At 53.6% G+C, this 23,972-nt stretch overlaps 2 protein-coding genes across 4 annotated transcripts in view; both read right to left on the minus strand.

Annotated features, from left to right (window-relative positions):
- Nucleotides 1-119: 119 nt before the first annotated feature.
- Nucleotides 120-14,966, minus strand: CPLANE2 (ciliogenesis and planar polarity effector complex subunit 2). 3 transcript variants are annotated; one of them, XM_054009465.1, is made up of 6 exons: nt 14,946-14,966; nt 11,398-11,559; nt 6,394-6,546; nt 4,555-4,679; nt 3,733-3,869; nt 120-1,857 (listed from the first exon to the last, which is right to left on the minus strand). In XM_054009465.1, exons 2-6 carry the CDS (start codon nt 11,501-11,503, stop codon nt 1,596-1,598), a joined length of 783 nt encoding a protein of 260 aa, XP_053865440.1. In that variant the 5' UTR covers nt 11,504-11,559; nt 14,946-14,966; the 3' UTR covers nt 120-1,595. The 3 variants fall into 3 exon arrangements, with proteins under 3 accessions (XP_053865440.1, XP_053865438.1, XP_053865439.1); XM_054009463.1 differs by lacking the exon at nt 14,946-14,966 and adding an exon at nt 14,615-14,665; XM_054009464.1 differs by lacking the exon at nt 14,946-14,966 and adding an exon at nt 13,176-13,292.
- A 3,376-nt stretch (nt 14,967-18,342) lies between these two features.
- The window catches only part of FBXO42 (F-box protein 42), a 95,291-nt gene continuing 89,661 nt past the window's right edge, over nt 18,343-23,972 (minus strand). Inside the window, exon 10 of the mRNA XM_054009288.1 lies at nt 18,343-23,785. Coding sequence (XP_053865263.1) covers nt 22,670-23,785 — 1,116 coding nt within the window. The 3' untranslated portion in view covers nt 18,343-22,669. The remainder of the gene's footprint in view (nt 23,786-23,972) is intronic.

The raw sequence follows: 23,972 nt of genomic DNA on the forward strand, positions 1-23,972 counted from the left end.
CTCTTCGGTTCCTCCCTAGAGCATCTGATCCGCTGATGGCCTTCACACTCATCTCTTAACACACCCATTCCTCATTCACACCCAACACAAAACGGATTTACACGAACAGCACATTGCAATGCAAGAGAAAACAATCACGGCGTCCTTTTACTTATTTTAAAATACTAAACCTACAACGAAGTGGTGACCCTAAAAGGTCTGTTACTGCCTTGAAATCAGCCCAGATACAGATTCTGGCTGATGCATCTTTACCAATGGCCCATTAGGCCGTTCCTTCCTGCTTTCGGAAAGGGCGGCTGGCAGCATATGGTCAAATCATACAGCAATACATTTAATACATGCTCCATTATTATTCTTTATCCTTCATTTTAAATGATACAAAATACAAATATAAAAATTCTCCTCCTCCATCGGCTCAGGCACGGGGGGGGGCAGCGCGACAAGGAAAGAGTCGATCTCGAGCGGCTGCCCCTGAAGTGCCTTTAGGATACGATCGTTGGTTCGTGGAACCCTACCCGCGCCCCCTGTTGCAGGGCGGAGAGGTGCTGCTGGGGACAGGGTGGGATATTCCTGCAGGACAACACAACCAGCCCTGCCTTTGCTGGGAGCCGGGCTCCTGGCTAGCACATGGGCCCATGTTGTCAAACCCAGCCACTAATTTTGTGAACCTCCATTTTCAGGGCCTGACAGTTACCCGCAGCTCCACTGAGGGCAGGGCTCCATTTTGCCCCCTAACGCAGAGTGTCTTGTGGCCAGGCCACTGCACCCGATGATGCCAGCTCTCCTGTGATCAGCACAAGCAGGGGGCAGAGAGTCACTTCAAGTCCCACACGGGACCTGGACTGCAACCCGACGCCCCCATGCCGCAGGCAGAGCCCGCGCAGGCTAAACCTCCACGCTGTCCTCCCCCTGGAGGATAAAATTCAATTCAATCCACAGACAGGCGCTAGCAACGTGCTCCTCTGAGCCCTTAGCCAGCCCAGGTACTAAGGTAATGGGAGCTTCAGAAGTGCCTGCAGCCAAACAATACGTCAGCAATGCCACGTCCGAATGCACAGTGGGCTACGATCCACCTAGCCGGGCTTGTTGCCTTGGCACTCACTGCCCCAGGGCCGCAAAACTCCCCAGCCCCAAACAACGCTGCAAAGTGCTTCCTCTAGTGCCAGCCTCCAATGGCTCCCACGCCCGGCCGCCCGGGCTGCTGCTGCCGTCCTGGTTAGCTACCGGGACGCAGGAAGGAGCACGCAGGCTGGAGCTTTTCTGGACTGGCTCAGATCAAAGCTAAAGCCAGGAGTGGTCAGGGATTTGGGGTACCCGGCGAGACAGGCTTGGGGCTGAAGTGCTCTGAGCCCGAGTCACGCCAGTGTCAGCTGGGGGTGTTTAGCTCCTCTGGAAATCGCCCCCCCCCGATCAATTTGGCCGCAGGTTTGCGTGATGCCAGTGCCGAGCAGGGCGCGTCTGCGTGATGCCAGCGCCAGTGGGGGCAGGGGGCTCCCGGATCTGGAGGCTAGAGCTAGTCCTTACATGGCTGCAGCCTTTGAAAGGCCTCTGGCTCCACCTGCCGGCAGCACCCGGAGTTTTAGGCAAGCTGATTTTCAGCACCGGGATGTCTCCTCTGTGCCAGGCTGCGGTGCTGGGACGAGGCCGGCCGTCACTTGGTCCTGGTACCAGAGGTGCTCCGCCAGCCCGTTCAGCACGTGCGCCACATGCGCCAGCCCAGCGCGGCCGTCCAGGGTCCGCCCGTCGGCCAGCCGGGGCCCGTTCACGCTTTTCATCCGCAGCACGGGCAGGCGCCAGGCTCGCCGGAACTCAGCCAGGTCCCGCTCTGTAACGTCGGTGTGCATGAACTGATCGAACCTGGGCGGCGCCGTCAAGGAGGCAGCACTCAGCATGGCAGGTGGATGGCAGCAGGGCACCAGCACGGCGCACCACTGGGGCATCGCACCACAACCACCGCACGGCTCCACCCAGATGGGCTGCGTTCCGGCCTGGGGTCACCACCAAGTCCTGATGGGAGGAGGTGGCACATGAGTCCTTCCTCTCTCGCCATCCTTCCCGCTGGCTGCTTGGACAAGGGAAAGGGCCCATTTGCCCAGCTCTCTGCTTGCCACAGGGCAGAGCGACCCGAGTGCCGCTCAAGCCCAGGCAGTGCACGAGAGCTGCGTGGGGCTCTATAGGTCTACGATTGGCGTGATGAGTGCTACAGGAAACCTGAGACAGAACCAGGGACTGTTCCCCACGGGACCCCAGTCACACCCACCCCTGTCATCCTCCAACAGCCTGACTGCGGGGTCCCATCGAGGGGGGGAAAAGATGGCAGTGCTCTTCCAAGCTCCGCCCACAGGTGGCTCCGATGAGATGCCACCCACAGAAGATGGGGCAGTTGCTCCACACGGGATCATGCATGTTCCCCGGCACCGCTGGACTCCTGGAGCTTGGCTCCCCCTTGGGAGATCTGACTACGCCCATGGGCTATGCACAGGGCTGCCAACTTTCTAATCGCAGAAACCTGAACATCCTTGCCCCGCCCCTGCCCAGAGGCCCCGCCCCTGCCCAGAGGCCCCGCCTCCCGCTCCCTCCATCGCTCACTCACTCATTTTCACTGGGTTGGGGCAGGGAGTTGGGGTGCAGGAAGGGGTGAGGGCTCCGGCTGGGGTGTGGCTCTGGGGTGGGGCCAGAGATGTGGGGTACGGAGTGCAGGAGGGAGCTCAGGGCTGGGGTGTGGGAGGGGTGCAGGCTCCAGGTAACGCTTACCTCAAGCAGCTCCCGGGAAGGGGACGTGCTGAGCCCCAACCCCTGGAGAGCTCAGGGAGAGGTACGGGCGTGCAGCTCCATGGGCCCCGCGTCCCCGCTCCCGCAGAAACGCCCAGCACCTGGGCTGCATCCTCCTGCTCCCTACTGCTGCCAGAGCAGCCACCTCCCAGTTCTTCCTTCCCTGGCTGCAGCCTCGCAAACCTGCCTCCCACGTGTCAGCACTGCTGGACAACAGCAACTTCTCGCCGGCAACCGAGGGGCTGCCAACAAGCAGAATCTACCCCCGTTAGCACTGCTGAGATGAACGGCACAGTTCACACCTCTCCGAGCGACCGCCCCAGGCTCGCTGCAGACTCAGACCTGCAGCGGTGACGCTCCGCTCATGTTTTTGAGGCTTTAATCACAACCTAGTGATGTCACTTCCCCCTCCGCCCCCCCAAAATGGAAGCAGAGATTCTGCAGAACAAGACAGCAGCTTCAGAGAGGTGCGGGTACGTTCTGCTTGTTTCTGAGCCCTGGCCTGACTAGCAGTGAGAATGAAGGAGATAGGTCAGTGAGTGCCCTCCAACCAATCTCGGATAAGGAGGGAACCAGGAACTCCTGGCTTCTATTCCCAGATCTGCCACTGGCTCCCTGTGTAGCTCTGGGCCAGTCCCTGCCCTGCTCCATGCCTCAGTTTCCCCACCTGTGAAGCAGCGCTAATGATATTGACCTCCTGACAGGTGCCTGTTAGGACCGGTTCCTGTCTGCACAGGGATTTGAAGGCGTAACTATTGTGTACAGACTAAAAATTCCCAGCTTCCTCTGCAGCATCACAGGAAGCAAACAGCCCTGTGTCTAGCTAACCCCCACCCCAAGCAGGGCAGGACCTTCCACTGCTGGGTGAGGCGTATGAGGGAGCCACGCTAGGAAACCCCAGTGGTCGGTGTCATTAGAAGCAATCGACAGGGTGGAGTGGAGCCAGCGAGTCAAGGATACTTGGAGCCAATCACTATTTTGACGAGGTTTTCGGATCCCTCCGTGACGCGGGAGATCTGGCTGGGGAGGTCATCGAAGGACGAGCGGTCGGTGAAAGAAAAGAGGAAGAGGATGCCGTCTGCCTTCTCCTTGCAGGCCTAGAAGGGAGCGACACTGCATATCAGACGGGGTGCAGAGAGGGACTGGTTAGCAGCCTTACCCCTGGATTGGCAGACACATCCGTGTTGCATTCCTGACGGCCACTGACACCTGTGTGATCTGAAACGAGTCATTTCCTCCTGCCGGGCTGCAGTTCCCCCAAGTGGGAAAGGCCAACCAGCATCAGTCGTGGTTAGCACTGGCCCACCAAGGTGTGCCTGACATGAGCAGCGAGGCCAGAGGGGCATAAAATGTAAATGAGAATCAGGCCCAAGGAGTTTTAGAGGCATTTCCTTCTGGAGCCAAGCTGGCAGGCTGTGTGTCATACAGACCCACCCCTCAGGGAGACAAAGGGGAGGGGAGGGGGCATCTGGTCCTGCTGTGAACCCTCAGCTTTACCCCTTTCCACGCAGGCTGTGCCGCCCGCCCATGCTCTCGCTCCTGACAGCGGACGTTTATTCCTTTAAGAGACCCAGTCCTCCCCAGTGGTTTTGCTGTGATGTAAGTGGGGTGCAGTTTATAGCACCCAGAAGGGTGTTTAACACCTGCTGTTAGAGACAGGCTTACCCCTCCGGCCCAGTTCTGAACATCCCCCAAGCTTTGGAGGGCTGAAATCCAGACTGTGTTTTGTCAGTTTCAGCTCCCGGGGAGACAGCAGCTTCCCCAACCCTGGGGCTGACTCACCGGCAGGATGTGATCAAATTTCTTCAGAGCTGCTTCTCCGCAGTCCCAGAAGTGGAACCGGAAGATGAGCGCCCTACCGCTGTCCCTCAGCTTGGCCGGCCAATATACCGTCGTCGTCTGGATCCCTACAATGAGATCGTCCGCTGCTTTTAGCTTCCGAGCTCCCGGAGGGCTGCCAGAGCCCTTTCTCGGGGCTTGGAGGGAGTCACGTATTCAGCGGCCAGTGCACAGGAGACGTGGCATCTAATCCGGACTCTGCCAATGACCCCTTGTGACCTTGGGCTTCATAGTCTCTGGGCTGTCTCCCCATCTGTGAAATGTATCTGACACGTACCAACCTCCCAGGGACATTCTGAGGTTTTATCAAGTGATGCCTGCTACGCTCTTTGAACAGCGGGCACGCCAGCCATGCTAAGGCAGCACCGTAGGCCATGGACAGAACTCTGAGCTGGGACTCACGAGACCTGGGTTCTATTCCTCTCCATGCCATTAGTTTGCTGCGTGTCCTTGGGCAAGTCCCAGCCTCGTCCCGTGCCTCAATTTCCCCACCTGTAACACGGGGAATATACCACCACTGGCCAAAGTCACCGGCCTTTAAAGGAAGTTTAAGAACAAAGTTTCCAGGAAGAGAGTCCGCGGCTGAGACAGGAGAACAACACAGCGCAATGAATAACGACGCTGCTCACGCAGACGCCCACAGAATAACAGCACTGCATGCATACATCCAGCAACCAGTTGCTGTTCTACCCACCTCATCGCGGCCCTCACCTTCCCGCCAGGAAAGGACTAGGATTTCTGTTTTACACACGGGGAAATGAAGGCTCAGGACAAATAAGACGATTTGTCCAATGTCACGTGGTGGCAGAGTCCGGAACAGAAGCCAAAGTCTTGAAGGCCCAACTCTCCTCTAGCCACAAAACACCAACCCCCGGGTCTGGCTTGTGATGTTATTCCACAGAAGTTGCCCAGTGTGCTGTGAGCTTCTGGGGGAAACCACTGCACACAGGACTGGATGCTTAACAGGACGCATTGCGTCTGTACTGGGGAATAGGAGGGAGAGGACGATGAGGCCAGAAAAGAGCATCTGGACATCCGGCCTGGCCTCTGAAGTTGGCCCTATTACCACCTGCAGCCAGTTCCAGGCTCCCTGCAGTGCTGCTGCCCCGACTTCTCACTTGCAGTGGGGTTATCCCACGAGCCAGTCCCTTGCACTGGGAAGAACGCTTTCCTGCTCCCTTGCTTGAAGGGTTTCTTCCCTGAGCTCCAAGCCGCTGCTCGGTTCCAGCCACCTGCTAAGACGGAGGGAGACCCGTCCTCCTCACCCACCCCCGTTGTGTCTGTGCGCTGGACACAATAGCAGAAACAGGAGAAACCAGCTGGGTTTCAAAAAAACGTGTTAAGGAGCTAGAGACACACACAACCCGAGCTCCATAGATTCACTGGGGCTCTGTTAGGTTCTGGTGGCTTCTGCAATAGACGACAGGGAGGGCTCCCAAGCAAGTTAAAGGGACACCACCCAATACACCCATACACTGCAATGCAGAAGACAGGCAGGTCATTGACAGCGGGGCCGTGGCCCATAGCAGACCAGCATGGGGCTGACCCAGCATGGATAAGGAACTCCCTTCTGGTTCTCTCTCCTCTATGGCTGCCTCTAAGTCATCTCTTGGCTTAGAGCAAGATGTCCTGCTGCTAGTGATCTCACCAGCCGTTCCCAGGAAAGCGCCGCCTCCCAAAGAAACAACCCCCCATCCTGTCTTGCTTCTCCCCCGTGCTGGGAAGGTTGAGGGACAGTCTCACTCCCTGTCAGTGGCCCTTTGCCGCCCTCCAATCAATCACCTGTTGTTTCATGATGCGCACTGGGCACCTCCAGGCCAGCCAGCTTGGCCACCATTGCGGTTTTACCCACGCCGCTTTTCCCAGAGACAAAAATCTTATAGCTGGCAGTGTCGGCGGCCATCTGCGGGGGGAGCACCGGCCTTTCAATCAGCCCTGGAATGAAACAACAGAACTCATCAGTGTCCCTCGGCCCTACATTCCCCACCCAACTTGCACAGGAAGCAGTTCTGTTTTGAGATCCCGGCTCTCCCAGGCCCCACTTAAGGGATCAATCTCTCCACGCACCCCAAGTTGGCCGAGTTTTAACTCATTTATCTCAGAATGTCCCGTTTTCTGTCCTTTATAGATCCACAGAAGTAAAGTCCAGAAGGGCCCATTATGATCATCTAGTCTGAGCTCCTATACGACGCAGGCCGGAGAATTTCACCCAGCGAGTCCTGCATCAAGCCCAGAACTTTTGCTTGAGCTGGAGCGTATCTTTCCGAAAGACACCAGGTGGAATTTACAGGCCTACCAAGGGATGGAGATTGCACCCCGTCCCTATGTATGTTCTGCCAATGGTTAGGGACCCTCCTCTCTGTTACAAAACTGCACCGTATTTGTAGTTAGGCTTCCAGCCCCTGGATATACCACACCCCGTCTCGTATGTGACGACGTAAAGCGTCAGGGGACACAGCGTGCATGGAGGGAACAAGGTCTAGTAGCGGGAGCTGGAAACTATGAGTCCCCATGGTGGGCTCTATCCCTGGCTCTGCTATTGACCTACTGACTGGGCTTCAACAGGTCACTTCCCCTCCCTGGGCCTCACTGTCGCCGTCTGTTAAGTGGGGATAAGGATAATGACGTCCTCACATATAAGAGCACAACATAAGAACGGCCCTGCTGGGTCACATCAATGGTCCATCTAGCCCAGTATCCTGTCTTCTGACAGTGGCCAATGCCAGGTGCCCCAGAGGGAATGAACAGAACAGGGAATCATCCAGTGATCCATCCCCTGTTGCCCATTCCCAGCTTCTGGCAAACAGAGCCTAGGGACACCATCCCTGTCCATCCTGGCTAACAGCCATTGATGGACCTGTCCTCCAGGAAAAGACAGTTACCTTTTCCGTAACTGGTGTTCTTTGAGATGTGTTGCTCATGTCTATTCTACAATAGGTGTGCGTGCTCGCCACATGCACCGGTATTGGAAGTTTTTCCCCCTAGCAGTACCCGTAGGGGAGCGCCCCTAGTGACCCCTGGAGTGGCGCCTCCATGGTGCGGTATAAGGGCGCTGCGCGCTCCCCCCACCCTCAGTTCCTTCTTGCCAGACAACTCCGACAGAGGGGAAGGAGGGCGGGATGTGGAATGGACATGAGCAACGCATCTCGAAGAACGCCAGTTACGGAAAAGGTCACTGTCTTTTCTTCGTCGAGTGATTGCTCATGTGTATTCCACAGTAGGTGATTCCCAAGCTATATCTGTTGGAGGTGGGAAGGAGTTCACAAACTCTCGGGATGGAGCACAGCCCTGCTGAACCAGACGATCGCATAAGGCGAGGTGAACGTGTGAACTGACGACCATGTGACAGCCCTGCAAATGTCCTGAATGGGGACATGGGCTAAAAAGGCAGCCGACGAGGCCTGCGCCCGAGTCGAGTGCCCTCACAATTGACGGCGGAGGGATTCCCGCCAGGTCATAACAGGTACGGATGCATGAGGTGATCCGGTTGGAAAGCCGCTGAGTGGAGATCAGCCGAGCCCTCATGTGTTTGGCCGAGGCTTAGTCCGCTCCAGGTAAAAAGCCAGAGCCCGTCTCACATCTAGCGTGTGGAGGCGGTGCTCCTCACTGGACACATGGGGCTCGGGGCAGAGGACCGGCAGGAAAATGTCCTGACCCATGTGATAGGCGGAGACCACCTTCGGGAGGAACGAAGGATGTGGGCGGAGCTGGACCTTATCCTTATGGAACACCGTGTACGGGGGCTCGGAGGTCAGGGCCCTGAGTTCCGAGACCCGCCTAGCCGACATGAACGCCACCAGGAAGGCCACCTTCCACGAGAGGTGCGACCAGGAGCACGTGGCTAGCGGCTCAAACGGGGGGGCCCGTCAGCCGGGCCAGCCCAAGTTCAGGTCCCACTGCAGGACTGGGGACCTAACCTACGGGAAGAGACGATCCAACCCCCTAAGGAATCGGCCAGTCATAGCATGGGAGAACACCGTGTGGCCCTGCACTGGCGGGTGGAAGGCCGATATAGCCGCCAAGTGCACCTTGACGGACGAGGGCTCCAGGCCCTGGGCTCTAAGGTGAAGGAGGTAGTCCAGGATAAGCTGCATCGGGGCAGCCACCGGGGAAACGCCCCGCTCAGCCGCCCATTGGGAAAACCAAGAGCACTTTGCCACGTAGGCTCGACTTGTGGAGGGTTGCCTGCTTTCCGAGAGGATGCGCTGAACCCCTTCCGAGCACGTCCTTTCCTCCCTACCTAACCATTGAGCAGCCATGCTGTGAGGTGGAGTGCTGCCAGGTTGGGGTGGAGGAGGCAGTGCTGGTCCTGGGAGAGCAGGTCCGGGCGGGACGGTAATGGCCACGGCGGGGTGACCGCCAGGCCTGTGAGGGTCCCGTACCAATGCTACCTGGGCCACGCCAGGGCAATCAGGAGGACCCGGGCCCTGTCCGTCTTTATTTTTTCCAGGACCTTGCCGATCAGCGGGAACGGGGGGAAGGCATAGAGAAACTGGCCTGACCAGGACAGGAGGAAGGCATCGGAGATAGCGTGCCCCCATCCCCACCCGAGAGCAGAACCAGGGACAGCGACGGTTCTGTCGAGTCATGAACAGGTCCACTTGGGAGTTCCCCACTCTTGGAAAAGTCTGTGCACCACCTCTGGGTGAAGAGACCACTCGTACTCAGAGGAGAAGTCCCTGCTCAAGCGATCCGCCTGCGAGTTCTGGGCGCCCGGTAGGTGGTAGGCCTGTAGGCAAATGTCTTGGGCTATACAGAAGTCCGTGTGAACCCTGACCACACTGCCCTCCAGGTGCAAGCAGAAGGCCACGCATGCCAGCTGGACCGCCCTGAGCTCCTTGACATTTATGTGAAGGGCCAGGTCCTGTGCAGACCACAGACCTTGGGTCTGAATGTCTCCCACATGGTTCTCCCCACCCCAGGTCTGACGCATCGGACGCCAGTTCCAACGACAGGGGCCTGCCTTGGAACGGGACCCCACAGAGCATGTTTCCCGGGGAGGACCACCATCGTAGGGAGGCGATCACCAGTTCAGGCACAGTGAGGACCTTGTCCATCCTGTCTCTGGCCTGGGAGAACACCGAGGCCAACCCGAGCTGGAGGGGCCTCATCCTGAGTCTGGTGTGGCGAACCACGTATGCATACGCCGACATGTGACCCAAAAGCTGGAGACACGCTCTGGCTGTTGTCACTGGAAATCTTGTGATTGTGTCAATGAGCCCTTTCAGGGTCTCGAACCTCTCTGGTGGGAGGGAGGCTCTGGCCGACGTGGCGTCCAGGACCGCCCCTATAAACTCTATGCGTTGTACCGGGACTAACGTGGACTTGGTGTCGTTCACCAACAGGCCCAGGGTGGCGCACGTACACAGGAGGAGCGCCGCGTGATCCCGCACCTGCGACCGAGAGCTGCCCTTGACCAGCCAGTCGTCCAGACAGGGGAAGATCTGGACCCCCCCACCCCCGGCCCCTGGTGCCTGAGGTAGGCCGCCCCCACCGACATACATTTCGTGAATACCCTGGGGGCAGTGGACAGGCCAAAAGGGAGGACCGTAAATTGGTAGCGTTCCTGTCCAACCGTGAAATGGAGGAAGCGCCTGTGTCCCTCGAATATATGGATGTGGAAGTACGCATCCTGCAGATCGAGGGTGGCAAACCAGTCCCTAGGATCCAGGGAGGGGATGATGGAGACCAGGGAGACCATGCGGAATTTGAGCTTCACCATGTACTGGTTCAGGCCTCTCTTTGGCCTTCGGGATAAGGAAATAGCAGTAGTAGTACCCCTTGCCTTTGAACTCTGCTGGCACCACTTCCACCGCTCCTAGGCCCAGGAGCTGCCCCACCTCCTGCTCGAGCAGAGCCTTGTGAGGGGGTCTCCCGGGAGGGATGGGGGCGGAGGGTGGTTGGGCGGGGTAGAGGTAAATTGGAGGGCGTAGCCCCGGGAGATGGTGCTGAGGACCCATTGGTCCGAGGTCAGCCACGACCACTCCGGGAGAAAAGCACACAGCTAATTTAGACCCCATCATTTTGTATGTTTGGTTGGGATGATGTTTTCCAATGTGCATTACTTTGCATTTATCAACATTGAATTTCATCTGCCATTTTGTCACCCAGTCACCCAGTTTAGTGATGTTCCTTTGTAACTCTTCGCAGTTTGCTCTGGACTTAACTACCTTGAGAAATTTGTATCATCTGCAAATTTTGCCACCTCACTGATTACCCCTTTTCCCAGATCATTTGTGAATATGTTGAACAGCACCGGTCCCAGTACAGACCCCTGGGGGACCCCACTATTTACCTCTCTCCATTGTGAAAACTGGCTATTTATTCCTATCCTTTGTTTCCTATCTTCTAACCAGTTACCGATCCATGAGAGGACCTTCCCTCCTTTCCCATGACACAGATGCCATGCGTCTTAACCAGCACACAGCAAGTAATGCTTTGCCCTTCCATTTAAGGATCTCAAAGCACACTGCAAACAGTACTGAATTAACCCTTATTATCCCGTTTACCGAGGAGGAAATTGAAACCCACAGCCTAGAACTCCTGCTCCCCAGGCCCATTCAATAACGTCTATAAATGATCTGTTGTTGAATTTGCAGTTTTATTTCCCCAGTGGTACCAAAAATAGGGGGTCAATAAAAGCCTCAATGGGGGGCAAAGGCAGTCAGCAGCCTGATTCCCATCACTTTCCTCCTTTACTGCTGCTTAACCTTGTCCCATAGAGCCGTCTCTTCTCACCAACTGCCTCCAGGGCCTGCAGCGGTGATGGTGGCAGAGAGGACTCACCGAAGAATTTCCGCTTGTTTTTCCGCAGGATGGTGGCCAGGTACTCTTTGCCCTCTGGGGACTTGTGCCAGTCTGGGACGATCACAGCTCCAGGGGAAACGGCCATCTCTGGACAGGTGGCTGCGAGAGTCAGTGTCTGCTACTGGACCATTGTCAAAAAATCTGTGTAAAAAGAGAGAAGGGAAGGGAATTAAATCTGTGGACAATAAATTTACTACCAAACAAAAATACAATAGGTTTACTCTGATTTATGACCACGGGGCAAATTATTTCTCTGTGCCTCAGTTTCCCCTCCCACCCTTTGTCTAGGCTAGAAGCTCTTTGGAGGCAGGGACTGTCTCTCACTATGTGTCTGTGCAGCTCCTAGCAGAAAGGGGCCCTGATCTCAATAGGGACCTTTAGAGGCTACTGGAATATAGACAATTAATAATAATAATGGGGTTAATTTAAAAGAGAACCGGCAGCTACCAGATAGCTCTAAGGGAGTCAGAGTAGCCTGGTGGACAGACACTGGACTGGCACTCAGGAGAATGGAATTGTATTCCCAGCTCTCCCACCAGACAACCTTGGGCAAGTCCCTTTGCCGTTCTGTGCCTCAGTTTCCCCTTCCATAAAATGGGGATAACGATACTGATCTCCTTTGTGACACGCGTTGAGCTCTACTCATAGCACGTGTTATGTAAGAGCTCAGGCTAATTATTATTACTCCAGACCCCAGGCTTCCAAAGGAGAGATGATGCCTGGCATTTGTTATATAACTGTGACTGATGGCAAGGTGGTCTAGGCCATTCTTTTGTTTGTGTTTATTTAAATACGGATACATAAAAACACTGGCTCTATCACAACCAGGATTCAAGGGCTGGGAAATCCTGGAATCACCCAGTTTTACAGATGATCTTTCTTTTGGTGCATTTAGCATTGGTGTCCGGAGCTAGACTGACCGCTTGGAAGAGATGAGTTCTCTAGCTAGCCCCTGGCCCTTTAGCAGCACACATCTCAAGAGAACAGCTTCCGACAAGAAATGAAGACAAATGCCATGCCCAGTTGAAAGCTGGGGGAATTTAGATGAGCAGCACGTAGTTACTTGTAGCCTAGCTGGAATCTGGCCAGGACAATGGGAGTAACTCCTGCGAAGTGCCAGGGGATCCTTCATGGTGGCAAGCGCTTAGGATCGCGCTGTGTACTGCTACTCCAGGAGCAGAACGCTATGCCAAAGCCCTGCTTCCATACCGATTCTGAGGGAATAATGCCACCTAGTGAATCGCTAGCACCACTACCTACTGCTCCTGGGTGTTCCTGGAAGCTCTCCCATCCAGACACTGCCTTGGCCTGAGGTGGGGATGGAATTTCACAACACAAGGTGGTATTGCTGAAGGCCATAACAATGAATAAATGCGATTGTTCGTTGGGGGCCCTGCCTAGGGTTTTGCAAGCACTCCTGGTACTAGCACAGCAGTCACATCGGCTGTATACCCAACCTCACATGCACCTCTCAAAAGCAGGGGGAAGTCTGCATAGCTTTGACCCCCTTCTTAAGGAAAAAGGCAACTGATTAAAGCAAAGAAGCTAACAAGCTGGGAACAGATGTGTTAGCTGCATAAATTATTCCTCTGCCAGCTGCTGGACTGATTTCCTAGACATTCAACAGAGTCGATGGCAGACAGTCAGGCCTAGACTTGCTGATGTGTGGGGTCTATTCTTCTTCATGCACAGACTGAATGCTGGCCTCCCCCTCACACCACACATTAGTCCCACCACCACATTCAATCCTCTACTACCGTGCAGCGTTACGGTGCGCTGTTAAACAGCTGCCACGTTGCACCCCAGAAGTCGATGCATTTCAGTGGTAGGTGAAGTGTTTCTCCCCTCCATGTAAAGTGCCTCGGACACCTCAGGCTGAAACACACGACCTGTTATTAACCCACTGATGTGACAATCATTTTCCCACTGGTATCATCTCTGGCTCATGCTGTATAAAAGTTCTTACTACCCCAATGTTATTCATCCCTCCTCCCTCTGGGAGGAAACTCCCTGCAGCTGCTGTGGGTGCGTCTCAGGCGCTGTTTGCCTTCCCCGCCGGTCTCAGGGGCAGAGGAAAGCTCAGGGCCCCCTTGGTAACTTATCAATGCCACCCCCCCAATTACACAGCAGCCTTCTTCTGGGGAGCTGGTGGCGGCCTGCAAAGGGGAGGGGGTGGTCAGCGTTGCCTAGGGTTACCATACGTCCGGATTTTCCCGGACATGTCCGGCTTTTGGGGGCTCAAATCCCCGTCCGGGGGGAAATCCCCAAAAGCCGGGCATGTCCGGGAAAATCGGGAGGGCTGGGTGGTGCTCGGCCAGGGCCGGCGGTGCGGGGCCGGTGCGGGGCCGGGGGCATGGTGCCGGGCCGGGAACTAGGGGCGCAGTGCCGGGCGCGGGGCCGGACGGGGAGCCGGGGGCACGGTGCCGGGCCGGGCCCCGGGCTGGGAGCCGGTCAGCCGGGGAGCCGGGGAGCCGGGCCCGCGGGGAGCCGGGCCGGCGGGGAGCAGGTCAGCCGGGCCCGCGGGGAGCCGGTCAGCCAGGCCGGCGGGCCCGCGGGTGCGCCGGGGGCCGGCAGTGCTGGGCGGGCTGGGGGTGGTCGGCCGGGGCCGGCACCCCAGGGCCCGAGCCGACCCAGGCTGGAGCCGCCGGGGGGCCAGCCTGGGCCGCGCCTCCTCCCCCCCACATCCCCCTTACCTGCTTCAGGCTTCCTGCGAATCAAATGTTCGCGGGAAGCAGGGGAGGGGGCGGAGACTTTGGGGAGGGGGCGGGGTTGGGGCGGGGGTATGGGCGGGGTTGGGGGCGGGGCCGGGGCCGTGGAGTGTTCTCCATTTGGAGGCACAGAATATGGTAACCCTAGCGTTGCCAGGCCCCATGGTGCAGATGGGGAAACTGAGTCACGGAGCAGGGAAAGGAGGGGCCCAGGGTCACACAGCAAGTCAGTGGCAGAGAAACTGGGGCAGGTCTTGGGGTGGGGGAGGGGAGCAAGTATGACGTGTGAGACAGGCCCCCACCCTCACCCCGGGGGGCCCCCGGCCTGCCAAGCGCAGCCCCCCGCCCCCCGCCCCGGGCGGCTCCTAGTTCCCCGCGCGAGCTCTGACGAGCCAGCCCCGCCCCTGGTGTCCGGGGGGGGGGGGTCGGGCTGCCACAGCGCGCCCGGTGCCTGCCGCTTTAAGGGGACCCCGGTCCCCCGCTCTCACCTGCAGGCACTTCCGCCTCGCCTGCGTGTGACCTCAGCGCGCACGGACTCGCCCCGCCCCCTGAGCGCGCGCCCCACGCCCAGCCCGGCCGCGGCGCATGCGCGAGGGCTGCTCCAGCCCCGGCTTGGAGCACGTGGGGCCGGGCAGCGAGGGGAGCCGCCGCGCGCAGGGCAGCCCCGCCCCCCCCGGGGAGCTGCCTGGGTCTGCACCGGCCTGCACCCCTAGGGCACTGACGGCCAGAGCCTGGCGCCGGGCGCTCCCAGCTCCTGCCCCAGCGGGCGAACGTGCCTCTAGCGCTAGGTGCAGCTGACAGCTGTGCAAAGAAACTCACCCCATTCGCATTGGCTATTGGCCCTTCCCGGGCTTAGTTTAAGTGAGACCATTTCAAGGGGCACGAGCTGCTGCCTGGAGCATCCACAGAACATTACTCAGCCGTGACACCTGGGCATAACCTAAGAACAGCCGTACCGGGTCAGAGCAAAGGTCTATCCAGCCCCGTATCCTGTCTGCCGCCAGTGGCCAATGCCAGGTGCCCCAGAGGGAGTGAACCTAACAGGCAATGATCAAGTGATCTCTCTCCTGCCATCCATCTCCACCCTCTGACAAACAGAGGCTAGGGACACCATTCCTTACCCGTCCTGGCTAATAGCCATGAATAGACATAACTAGATACATTCAGGGAGGTTCTCTTTTAAACCCTGTTATAGTCCTAACCTTCACAACCTCCTCAGGCAAGAAGTTCCGCAGGTTGACTGTGCACTGTATGAAGAACTTCCTTTTATTTGTTTTAAACCTGCTGCCCATTAATTTCATTTGGTGGCCCCTAGTTCTTATATTACAGGAACAAGTAAATAACTTTTCCTTATTCACTTTTATACACCTCTGTCCTATTCTCTCTCCCCCCCCCCCCATCTCTTTTCCAAGCTGAAAAGTCCTAGCCTCTTTAATCTCTCCGAAGATGGGACCCATTCCAAACCCCTAATCATTTTAGTTGTCCTTCTCTGAACCTTTTCTAATGACAGTATATCTTTTTTTGAGATGAGACCACATCTGTATGCAGTATTCAAGATGTAGGCGTACCATGGCTTTATATAAGGGCAATAAGATATTCTCCGTCATATTCTCTATCCCCTTTTTAACTATTCTTAACATCGTGTTTGCTTTTTTGACTGGGTGATGGAGGTGATCTCCGCGCACTCTCCGAGGAAGCCAGAGCTTTACCTTTCGCTGTTCTCAGACCCTATGACTATAAGGGTGCACAGTAGTGATTTATCACCCTATCTCCCCCCAATGCCTCTGTCCCCTTCCTTGACACATTCAGCACATTTTCCTGTTTGTAGTACAGTAGGGCCTAGGGATCCCCTGCTGGACTGAGAGCCCAGCGTGGAAGGTGCTGTACAACCGAGTCCATCTCCAAAGAGCTCATACTCAGACTAGGGTCACCTCATCTGACCTCCTGCACACTGCAAGCCACAGAACCTCACCCACTGTAGACAAACAAAAGCTCTGCAGGCACTAGCATTAGTAATATCACAACATGCTGTTTATCTCAGCAGTTTTAAAAGTAGGATTGCCAGGTGTCCTGTTTTCAACCGGAACACCTGGTCGAAAAGGGACCCTGGTGGCTCCTGTCAGCACCACTTGAGGTAAGCGCTGCCCAGAGCCTGCACCCCAACCCCCTGCCCCAGCCCCAACCCCCTGCCCCAGCCCTGATCCGAACCCCTCAACCCAAGCCCAGAGCACCCTCCTGCACCCCAAATCCCTCATCCCCAACCCCTGCACCCCCAGCCAGAGCCCTCACCCCCCCATGCTCCAACCCCCTGTCCCAGCCCTGATTCCCCTCCCACATTCTGAACCCCTCAGCCCAGAACCCCCTCCTGCACCCCAAATCCTTCATCCCCAACTCCACACTAGAATCCACCCTCCCACTCCCCTGCCCTAGTCCAGAGCCCCCTCCCACATCCTGAACCCCTCATTTCTGGCCCCACCCTGGAACCTGCACCCCCAGCCCAGAGCCCATACCCCCCCATACTCCAAACCCCTCAACTCCATCCCCCAAGCCCAGAGCCCCCTCCTGCACCCCAAATCCCTCTTCCCTGGCCCCACCCCAGAGCCCACACCTCCAGCCAGAGCCCTCACCCCCTCCCAAGCCAGCGAGTGAGGGTGGGGAAAGCGAGTGACTGAGGGAGGGGATAAAGTGAGCCGGGGGCAGGGCTGAGGTGTTCGGTTTTGTGAAAGTCGAATGTTGGCAACCCTATTGAAAAGCCTGCCTGCAGCCCCACCCACTCCCCCATGAACCCCTAAAGCGACACTCCAATAAGCAAGAGGATGATGATAGAGGTACACAAACAGCAGGAGTTTCAAAGGCAGGCTTGTGATAACATTCCCTCTTTTTCCTCTTACGTAAAGGGGTTCCCATTACAAACTGCATACAGTAACATTTCCCATTGTCACATCTGATAGAAAAACAATAGCTCAACCCTTATGCTTCAAAGCTGTTTTGTGAATATTTCCCTTACCCTAGAGCAGAAGAAAAGCCTGTATCAGTGACTACCCGTCAGACAGTTGCTCCTCTCGCACCACACATGACCCACCACATCAACATGCATCTTAGTTTAGTTAAGCCCTTGCCCTAGAGAATTGTTTCAGTGGGTAAAAAGCAAAGACCCATGGGGTAATTTTCAGAGGCAAAAACAAAACCTTTCCACATTGCAGAGTGATGTGCTGCATATTTTTGCTGCATCACTGTTTATTGTTAGACATTTAACTGTATATTAGGCATATAATATCCCCTCCCTTCAGATTCCAATCTTGGATATACTACAAAATCTGCCATGGTGCCTTCTGAAAGGTCTGAATTGGTTACTATATGGTCCTGAAAAGGGAGGGAAAATTTGCACTCCGGGCCGGGCCTGTTTCTGAGACGGCCTGAAGTGAATGGGGCTCAGCACATCATTGTAGGGGCTCAGGACCTCGAAAAAAATCAGACCCCTGGTACCCCGTGAGACAAAGGGGTGCCTGAAAAACTTGATCTCAAGTTTTCACTGTATTTGGACACGGTGCCCCTGTGCAAGATTGTAGGTGAGATTTTAGAGTGGCTAAGCAAGTTGGATCCTGATCTTGCACCCGTGAAGTCAATGGGAGCTTCACCACGGAGATCACTGGGCCCCAACTCCCACTGAATTACAATGGGAATTGAGTGCCCAAATCCCTTCGGCTCCTTTGAAAATCACCAGTCTCTGTCATTTTAGTGATTTCAAAGTTGTGTTAAGCCCTTTATTAAGGGGCACCTGAGAAATTCTAAAAAGAGAACTCATGGTGTGAGGGCACAGCCCCCCCAGAGGCCTCACAAGGCATAGGATCAGAGATGAGCAAGATACAGAGCCAACCAAAGGGCGAAGAGGATTTCATAGTGGGAATTCCCCGACTCTGGCACACTTACTCAAAGGAATCGAATTGTCCTCTTGTAAGGGAAGGCAGTGCAACAAAACACATACATTTAACTGAAACAATAGAGAAACTCCTCCCCGGCTCAATTTAAATCTCACAACTTAACCCTTAAGGTTTGTTTGAGGTCTGTCAAACTCGTAGCAATAAGCTTTTAGGACGGGCGGGGGGAGGGGGTGGGGGGGGGGGGAGGACAGAGGGAGCAATATATAGGAAGAAAACCAATATACAGAGTTTACATGAAAGCTAGATTTAAAACCCAATCAATCATTTAAAAACAATTGCCAGCCAGCTTTTTATTATTATTTATTTGTTAAATTGCTAAAAATTCATTGGGGAGGAAAAACATTAACAAAAATGAAATTTACACAGATTTAAATATCAATGAAATCCACTTTTCATTCCTACACTTGGATGAGCCTAAAATGACTAGAAGGGCAAAGTCATCCCGTACGCCTGAGTCACGGCACCAGCTACATTGGATCACACTTTGTGCGCATTACATGAAACCTGTTTGTTTGGGGACAGGATGGGGGAGGATATAAAGACCCACGTTTCTGTCATTCAGAGAGACCACTTTGGGAGCCATGTGGAAACCATGCAGAACATGCCTTCTGCAACACACACAGGGCAGAGGAGGGAAAGGCAACGGGGCTGATTTTTCTGTTTCTGGGTCCTTCCACTCCAGTCTGCTGACTTAGCAGAACATGAATGTGTTGGTAAAGAGGCCACAAATGAAGCAAAGCAGTGAAACATCATCATGCCAGGATCACCACACGGACTAGAACAGATGGAAATATGAATTGGGAAATGCCACAAGCAAGACAGGGAAGACCCCCTTACAGTTTCCATGTGGCTTGCAACCTGGTATGAAGCTATCATGATCATTGCCTATAGAATTACCCAGACCCTTCCTATGTCACTTTGTACAGTTTTATCTTCTGCAGTGAACTTCAAGCACTTGAGGGCTGGGGCATGACGTGTGTGTGGGGGGAAGGGTATAAACCCTATAGTGACGGACATCAGTGTAAATTCACTAGCAGTTGGCTTTTTAAAAGGTTCAGTTTTTGCTCTCAAACAACCCTGGGTGAAAAACAGACATGTAAATGAAACATGTCAATCTCATCCTATATAGGGAAATCCCACTGGAGTTCTGATCAAGCTGGGGGGGGGGGGGGGGCGGGGAGGGGGAGGAAAATCAAACACTGGGTACCCACCTTTGCTACGTGAAGCAACTGCAGTCAACCCAATGCCATCATCATGAAAGGCACCTCTGCAGCCATGAAAGGGGTTAAAGCTTCAAGAAGAATGTTTTAAATATTGATAAAGATACTGTGGGGGAGGGGATGTCTCATTTAATTAAGACAAAACTGGCTTACATGTTAAATATAATCAGAGCTGGACTTAAAGGTTCTATAGACCAGCATTTAAAGGTGCATTCAAATATAGCCCACACCCTCAAATCAATTTTTCAAGGTTCAAGTGACACTGGAGGATCTGGGAGATGGACCAGGTTTTTATTAAACCCAGTCCAGCATTAACAAACTAACAGTGATTGAATTTGTTTCTTCCTGTAAAAGGATTTCAAGCTGCCCCACCACAACCTTTGCATTTTACAAAACAGATTTTTGCATTCAAGATGAGCACAGAAATTGAAGCAGTCTATGGGCTAAAATGCAGTGTACAAAGAGGTACCTTCAATGCCTTTCAGTCTAAAGGAGGCAGGTTTTACTGGAGGCCTGGAAATAAATATAAGACTGTGGTTGGGTTTCTTTCATTTTTAACCATCAGGTTCAAATAAACCATTTGGGGCTTGTTGAACAAGCAAAGACCTTCTCACTGGGGACAGAATGGGAAAGAATATTGGAGTTAGAGAAGGGATTTTCCCTTTAAAAAGGCTTGTGAGTCTAGATTTAGAAAATTGTCTTAAGTGACCACCAAAGGTCCAGCAAAACTCAGTGGCCCAGTGGAGACAGTTAAAAGTCCAAACAAAATCATATTGGAAATCTTAAAGGAGCCACTTCATGGTACATCCAATGCACTGACCACTATCGCAGATCTGCCCACTGGACAGGTTTCACTGTGATTAGGAAAAGATTTCCTACTTTGTTGCCACATATGTATTAAGATGTATTTTGTGATTAGTCTGATCAAGGAATGCAGGCAGTTTCTGAACATTTTCTCAGCGCTCAAACACCGCTGCAGGACTATGTGCGCACAGTAGTAAACTAAATGCTCCTCTCTTGGAACAGGCCTACAGTGCACCTGGAAGAGCTCTCAACATCTGTGGCCCAGGCAAAGCTGGAGACTATCGTGATATAGTGAGATGGGGGAAAGCTGAGCGTTGTGCTTCAATGACAGTATTAACACCACAATGTGGTGTAGCGCAGGGGCAGATCACTGTCAGGCAGGTCTGGGTATTGGCTTCAAAGTGTATTTTCTAGTTCATTATTGTCTAATGAGACACTATGCAGCCTCGCTGGTCAGTCCCCCCTCCCCCCCTTTTAAAAAACAAACAGCATCGCCAACTTTCTAAACCTGCTGAACTTTTACTGGCGTTAGCAACAAGTAGTTTTTGCTTTAGAACTAGACGTAAAAATAATAACCCTTGAATCCTGCGCTGTGTGGAGCCCCAGCGACTACCACAGGGCTCTGTGTGGGTGCAGCCTATTGTAGAACAGGGGCCAACAGATTTAACCACCCACAAGGTCACATGAAAATTGCAGGCTTCAGAAGCAGCCAGGATCACAGGCTAGTGAACGTTAAACCTATGGCAAACTGGTGCCCCTCTGTGGCTCAGCCGGTCTCTATTGCAATGCTTCCAAGCTGCAGAGGGAAGGAAAGAGAATTCATCCAAAATGTACATTAGTTCAAATCAATTTTGATTCCTTTTGAAATCTTTGTTGATTTAGATAAGTGAATTTTCAGCATCAGTGATTACCATGGAGGCAGTTAATGCTGGGCCCGCATTCCACTTCAAACCCTACTTTGCAGGTATTTGTAACTTGGCTGAAAAAAATCCCTTCCAGACTAAAATTTGCCATTTCAGTGATTGCCAAAATATCTTGTACACTCAAAGAAAGCTATAAAAAGTTCAAAGTAATTGAATACAAAGCACTCTGGAGTAAGACTAAAGGAGTAGCAAACGGATAAAATGTAATCTATAGTAAAGGATGGAGCAGCAGTTTTACTTCTGAATTTCCCTTGCTTTGCTTGGTTGATATTAGAATTGTAATGTTACTTTGGATTAATGTTATTTTCTGATGCATTATCCAGCAGGATAACTTTAATGTAAGCATGAACCAGGGAGTCTGAACTGCAGTACCTGCGTAAATTGCTAGCTCAAACAAGCTATGAAAGAATCCAATCTGATCTGCGTGGCTACAGTTTAGCAACACACGTAAGTACATGCTGAATGTCAACGGGACTTCAGCACGTGCTGAAGTCCTTTGAGTAATCTGAGCCTTATGCACATGTTCTTTCTGTTCGATAAGCAAAGATGACCTAAGACATCCCAGTGCTCCCAGGACAGTTGTCTGCACATATACAAGTACAGAGTGGAGCAGTCTTAAGATAACAAAGGGATCCAGAACAAAATCTTAGGGGGGAAAAACTTAGAAGTCAAGCCTTAAGGATGCACATAGCCACTGATTCTTATGAACATCCTAACCATGCACGTACAACTCATTCTAAAATTGTAACTTCCGTTATTTAGTATTTTCCAATGTCAATGGTGTCTGCACTATCGTGGCAGCTTGCAACTCAAGACTGTCAAGGGTTCCAAAGTCATCAATCCAAGCTGTTGGTTTGATCTAGTGCAGGACTTTACTCGATGGGACACTAAAGTGGGCTGTATAACTAATTTAATACTGGATGATCCTGGCATTTCAATGCCAAACTGTCCTTTCTCTCTTCTAACTCTCCCATTGTACAGGACAGGAATGGTACTATCAGGCCAAAGCGTTTAGGAAAGAAGGCATCAGTGTCATTTTGCTGATTAAGCATTTACAGTAATGGCTGCAGTATTGGTAGATATAAAAAAAATGCTATTTTCCTTATGCAGCCACATTCAACAGATAAGCATGGGTATTTATCAGTGCACACAGCCTCCTGCCTGCAGGTATTCAGTATGTTCTTCCAAGACCATTCTTATCAGCATCCCTATAGGGACTGCAATTATAGAGAGAGAGGAGGGTCCCTCTATACTCCTGAAAAATTCTAAAGAAGTTATTGGATCCTAGAAGTTTTCCCACCCACTCACCCCAAATTCTTGGTCTAGTTACCAGCAAAAAAATAAGGCGCAGTGAAACTCCTGCTAGAACACAGCAACAATTCATCCCATTGGAATGGAGATTTCTCCCCGTTTGTAAACAGAATTTTCTCTCTCTCTCTTTTTTTTTTTTAAATAGGATTTTCTGAACCAAGCCCAGAGCCAGGATCATAGACTGGAAACTGGAGGGCAGCGCTGAAATTGGGTTTGGATTTTATTGGTTTGTCGTTCCCTAGTTCACAGTTTAAATGCCTGCGTGACAGAGGAAGGGTTAAAAAAAGAAAGCCATGGAAAGGGGGTGGGGCAGGAAGGGAAGGGGTCGAACAGCTTTTGCCACATTATCTTTTTGCTCGCACAAAGTACAAGGCATTTGTTTTGGGATAGTACTTCACGTTCTGTTTCTTGTCCATTAGGCCACCGAATATGATCAGTTCCCCCCTGCCTTGCACTACGGTGTGTAGGCTGGTCTCTGGTGGCCCCACCACGGAACTGCTGTTAAACACTTTCCATTTGACTTGCCCTTTCTCCTTGGTGTCTTTAATGTCCAGCACATACATCTGCATGGGTTTGCAGTTCATGCTTTGATACAAAGGCTTGCCGACATTCAGAGACTGTGGTGGATGGTGGCCCAAGCGACGAGCGATCGGAGGTAAGGAGTGGCCGTCCCCTTGGGCAGAGCCTGGGCGTGGTGCTGGTGCCACCTCGGCACTGCTCCCGCTCTGGCTACCCGGGGATCCTGGTGAAGACACCAAAGGAGGACTTAATGCTGCTGAACCAGATGCGCCTTTGGAAGACAGGGCCTTGACAGCCTCCAGGCTTCTTCGGAGTGCACCTGGCGACACCGCCCCTGGAAGGGAACTAGTGACATGAGGTGGGGTATGGATTCCATTTGTCTGCTCTGGGGGATTTCTCATGCTTCCACCAACTGTCCTATTGTCCACAGCATCCATTTGACAGCTAACAGAACCTGGTTTCTGATCCCAATTCAAATCGACAGACCCTAAGCGTAGATCTTTCTGATCTGGTAGCGATCCTCGTCTCGGCGCCGGGGAAAGTCCAACTTTCAGGTCATATCCTTCAGCAGCAGAAGGCGTGCTGGGTGATATGGCCTGTACAGGACTGTCCAATGAGGCACCCCCCACTGCTGCGGCTCCAGGGGATAAACTCCCACCGTTCAGTACAGGTGACCCATCTCCTCTGGATGGGGACAGGCTCCCTTCCCGGGAGCCTGATGGGGTCTGTCTTTGTGCTCTAGGTCTCAGGGTGCCCCAGCGGCCATTCACACAAGGAGCTTCGTCGGCGTTCCTGACTGGAGACTGAGAGCGGTATTCCCGTGTTTCAGGAACCAGGGCTGGCGGCGTGGCACTGATAGGAGACGGGCGAGAGTTCAAGCTGGGGCTAAGTGGAGCTCTCCCGCTGGGAGCCTGGCTGAAGACCACCACACACTGTCCCACCTAAAAGATGAAAAACGAGCGCACTGTTAAACGGCTGCAGAGACGTTCCTCAACCCCTACGGCTGTGTGAGTGCATTGGGGAAAAACGTATGCTGGAAACCAAACATGCAATGAACTGGCAGTCACGGGATATTCCACAGGAGAACACCCTAGCAGAGACCATATCATGTTAACGATCCAGGAGATC

Source organism: Malaclemys terrapin, chromosome 19 (assembly GCF_027887155.1).
Source record: "Malaclemys terrapin pileata isolate rMalTer1 chromosome 19, rMalTer1.hap1, whole genome shotgun sequence".
NCBI classification, from domain to species: Eukaryota; Metazoa; Chordata; order Testudines; family Emydidae; genus Malaclemys; species Malaclemys terrapin.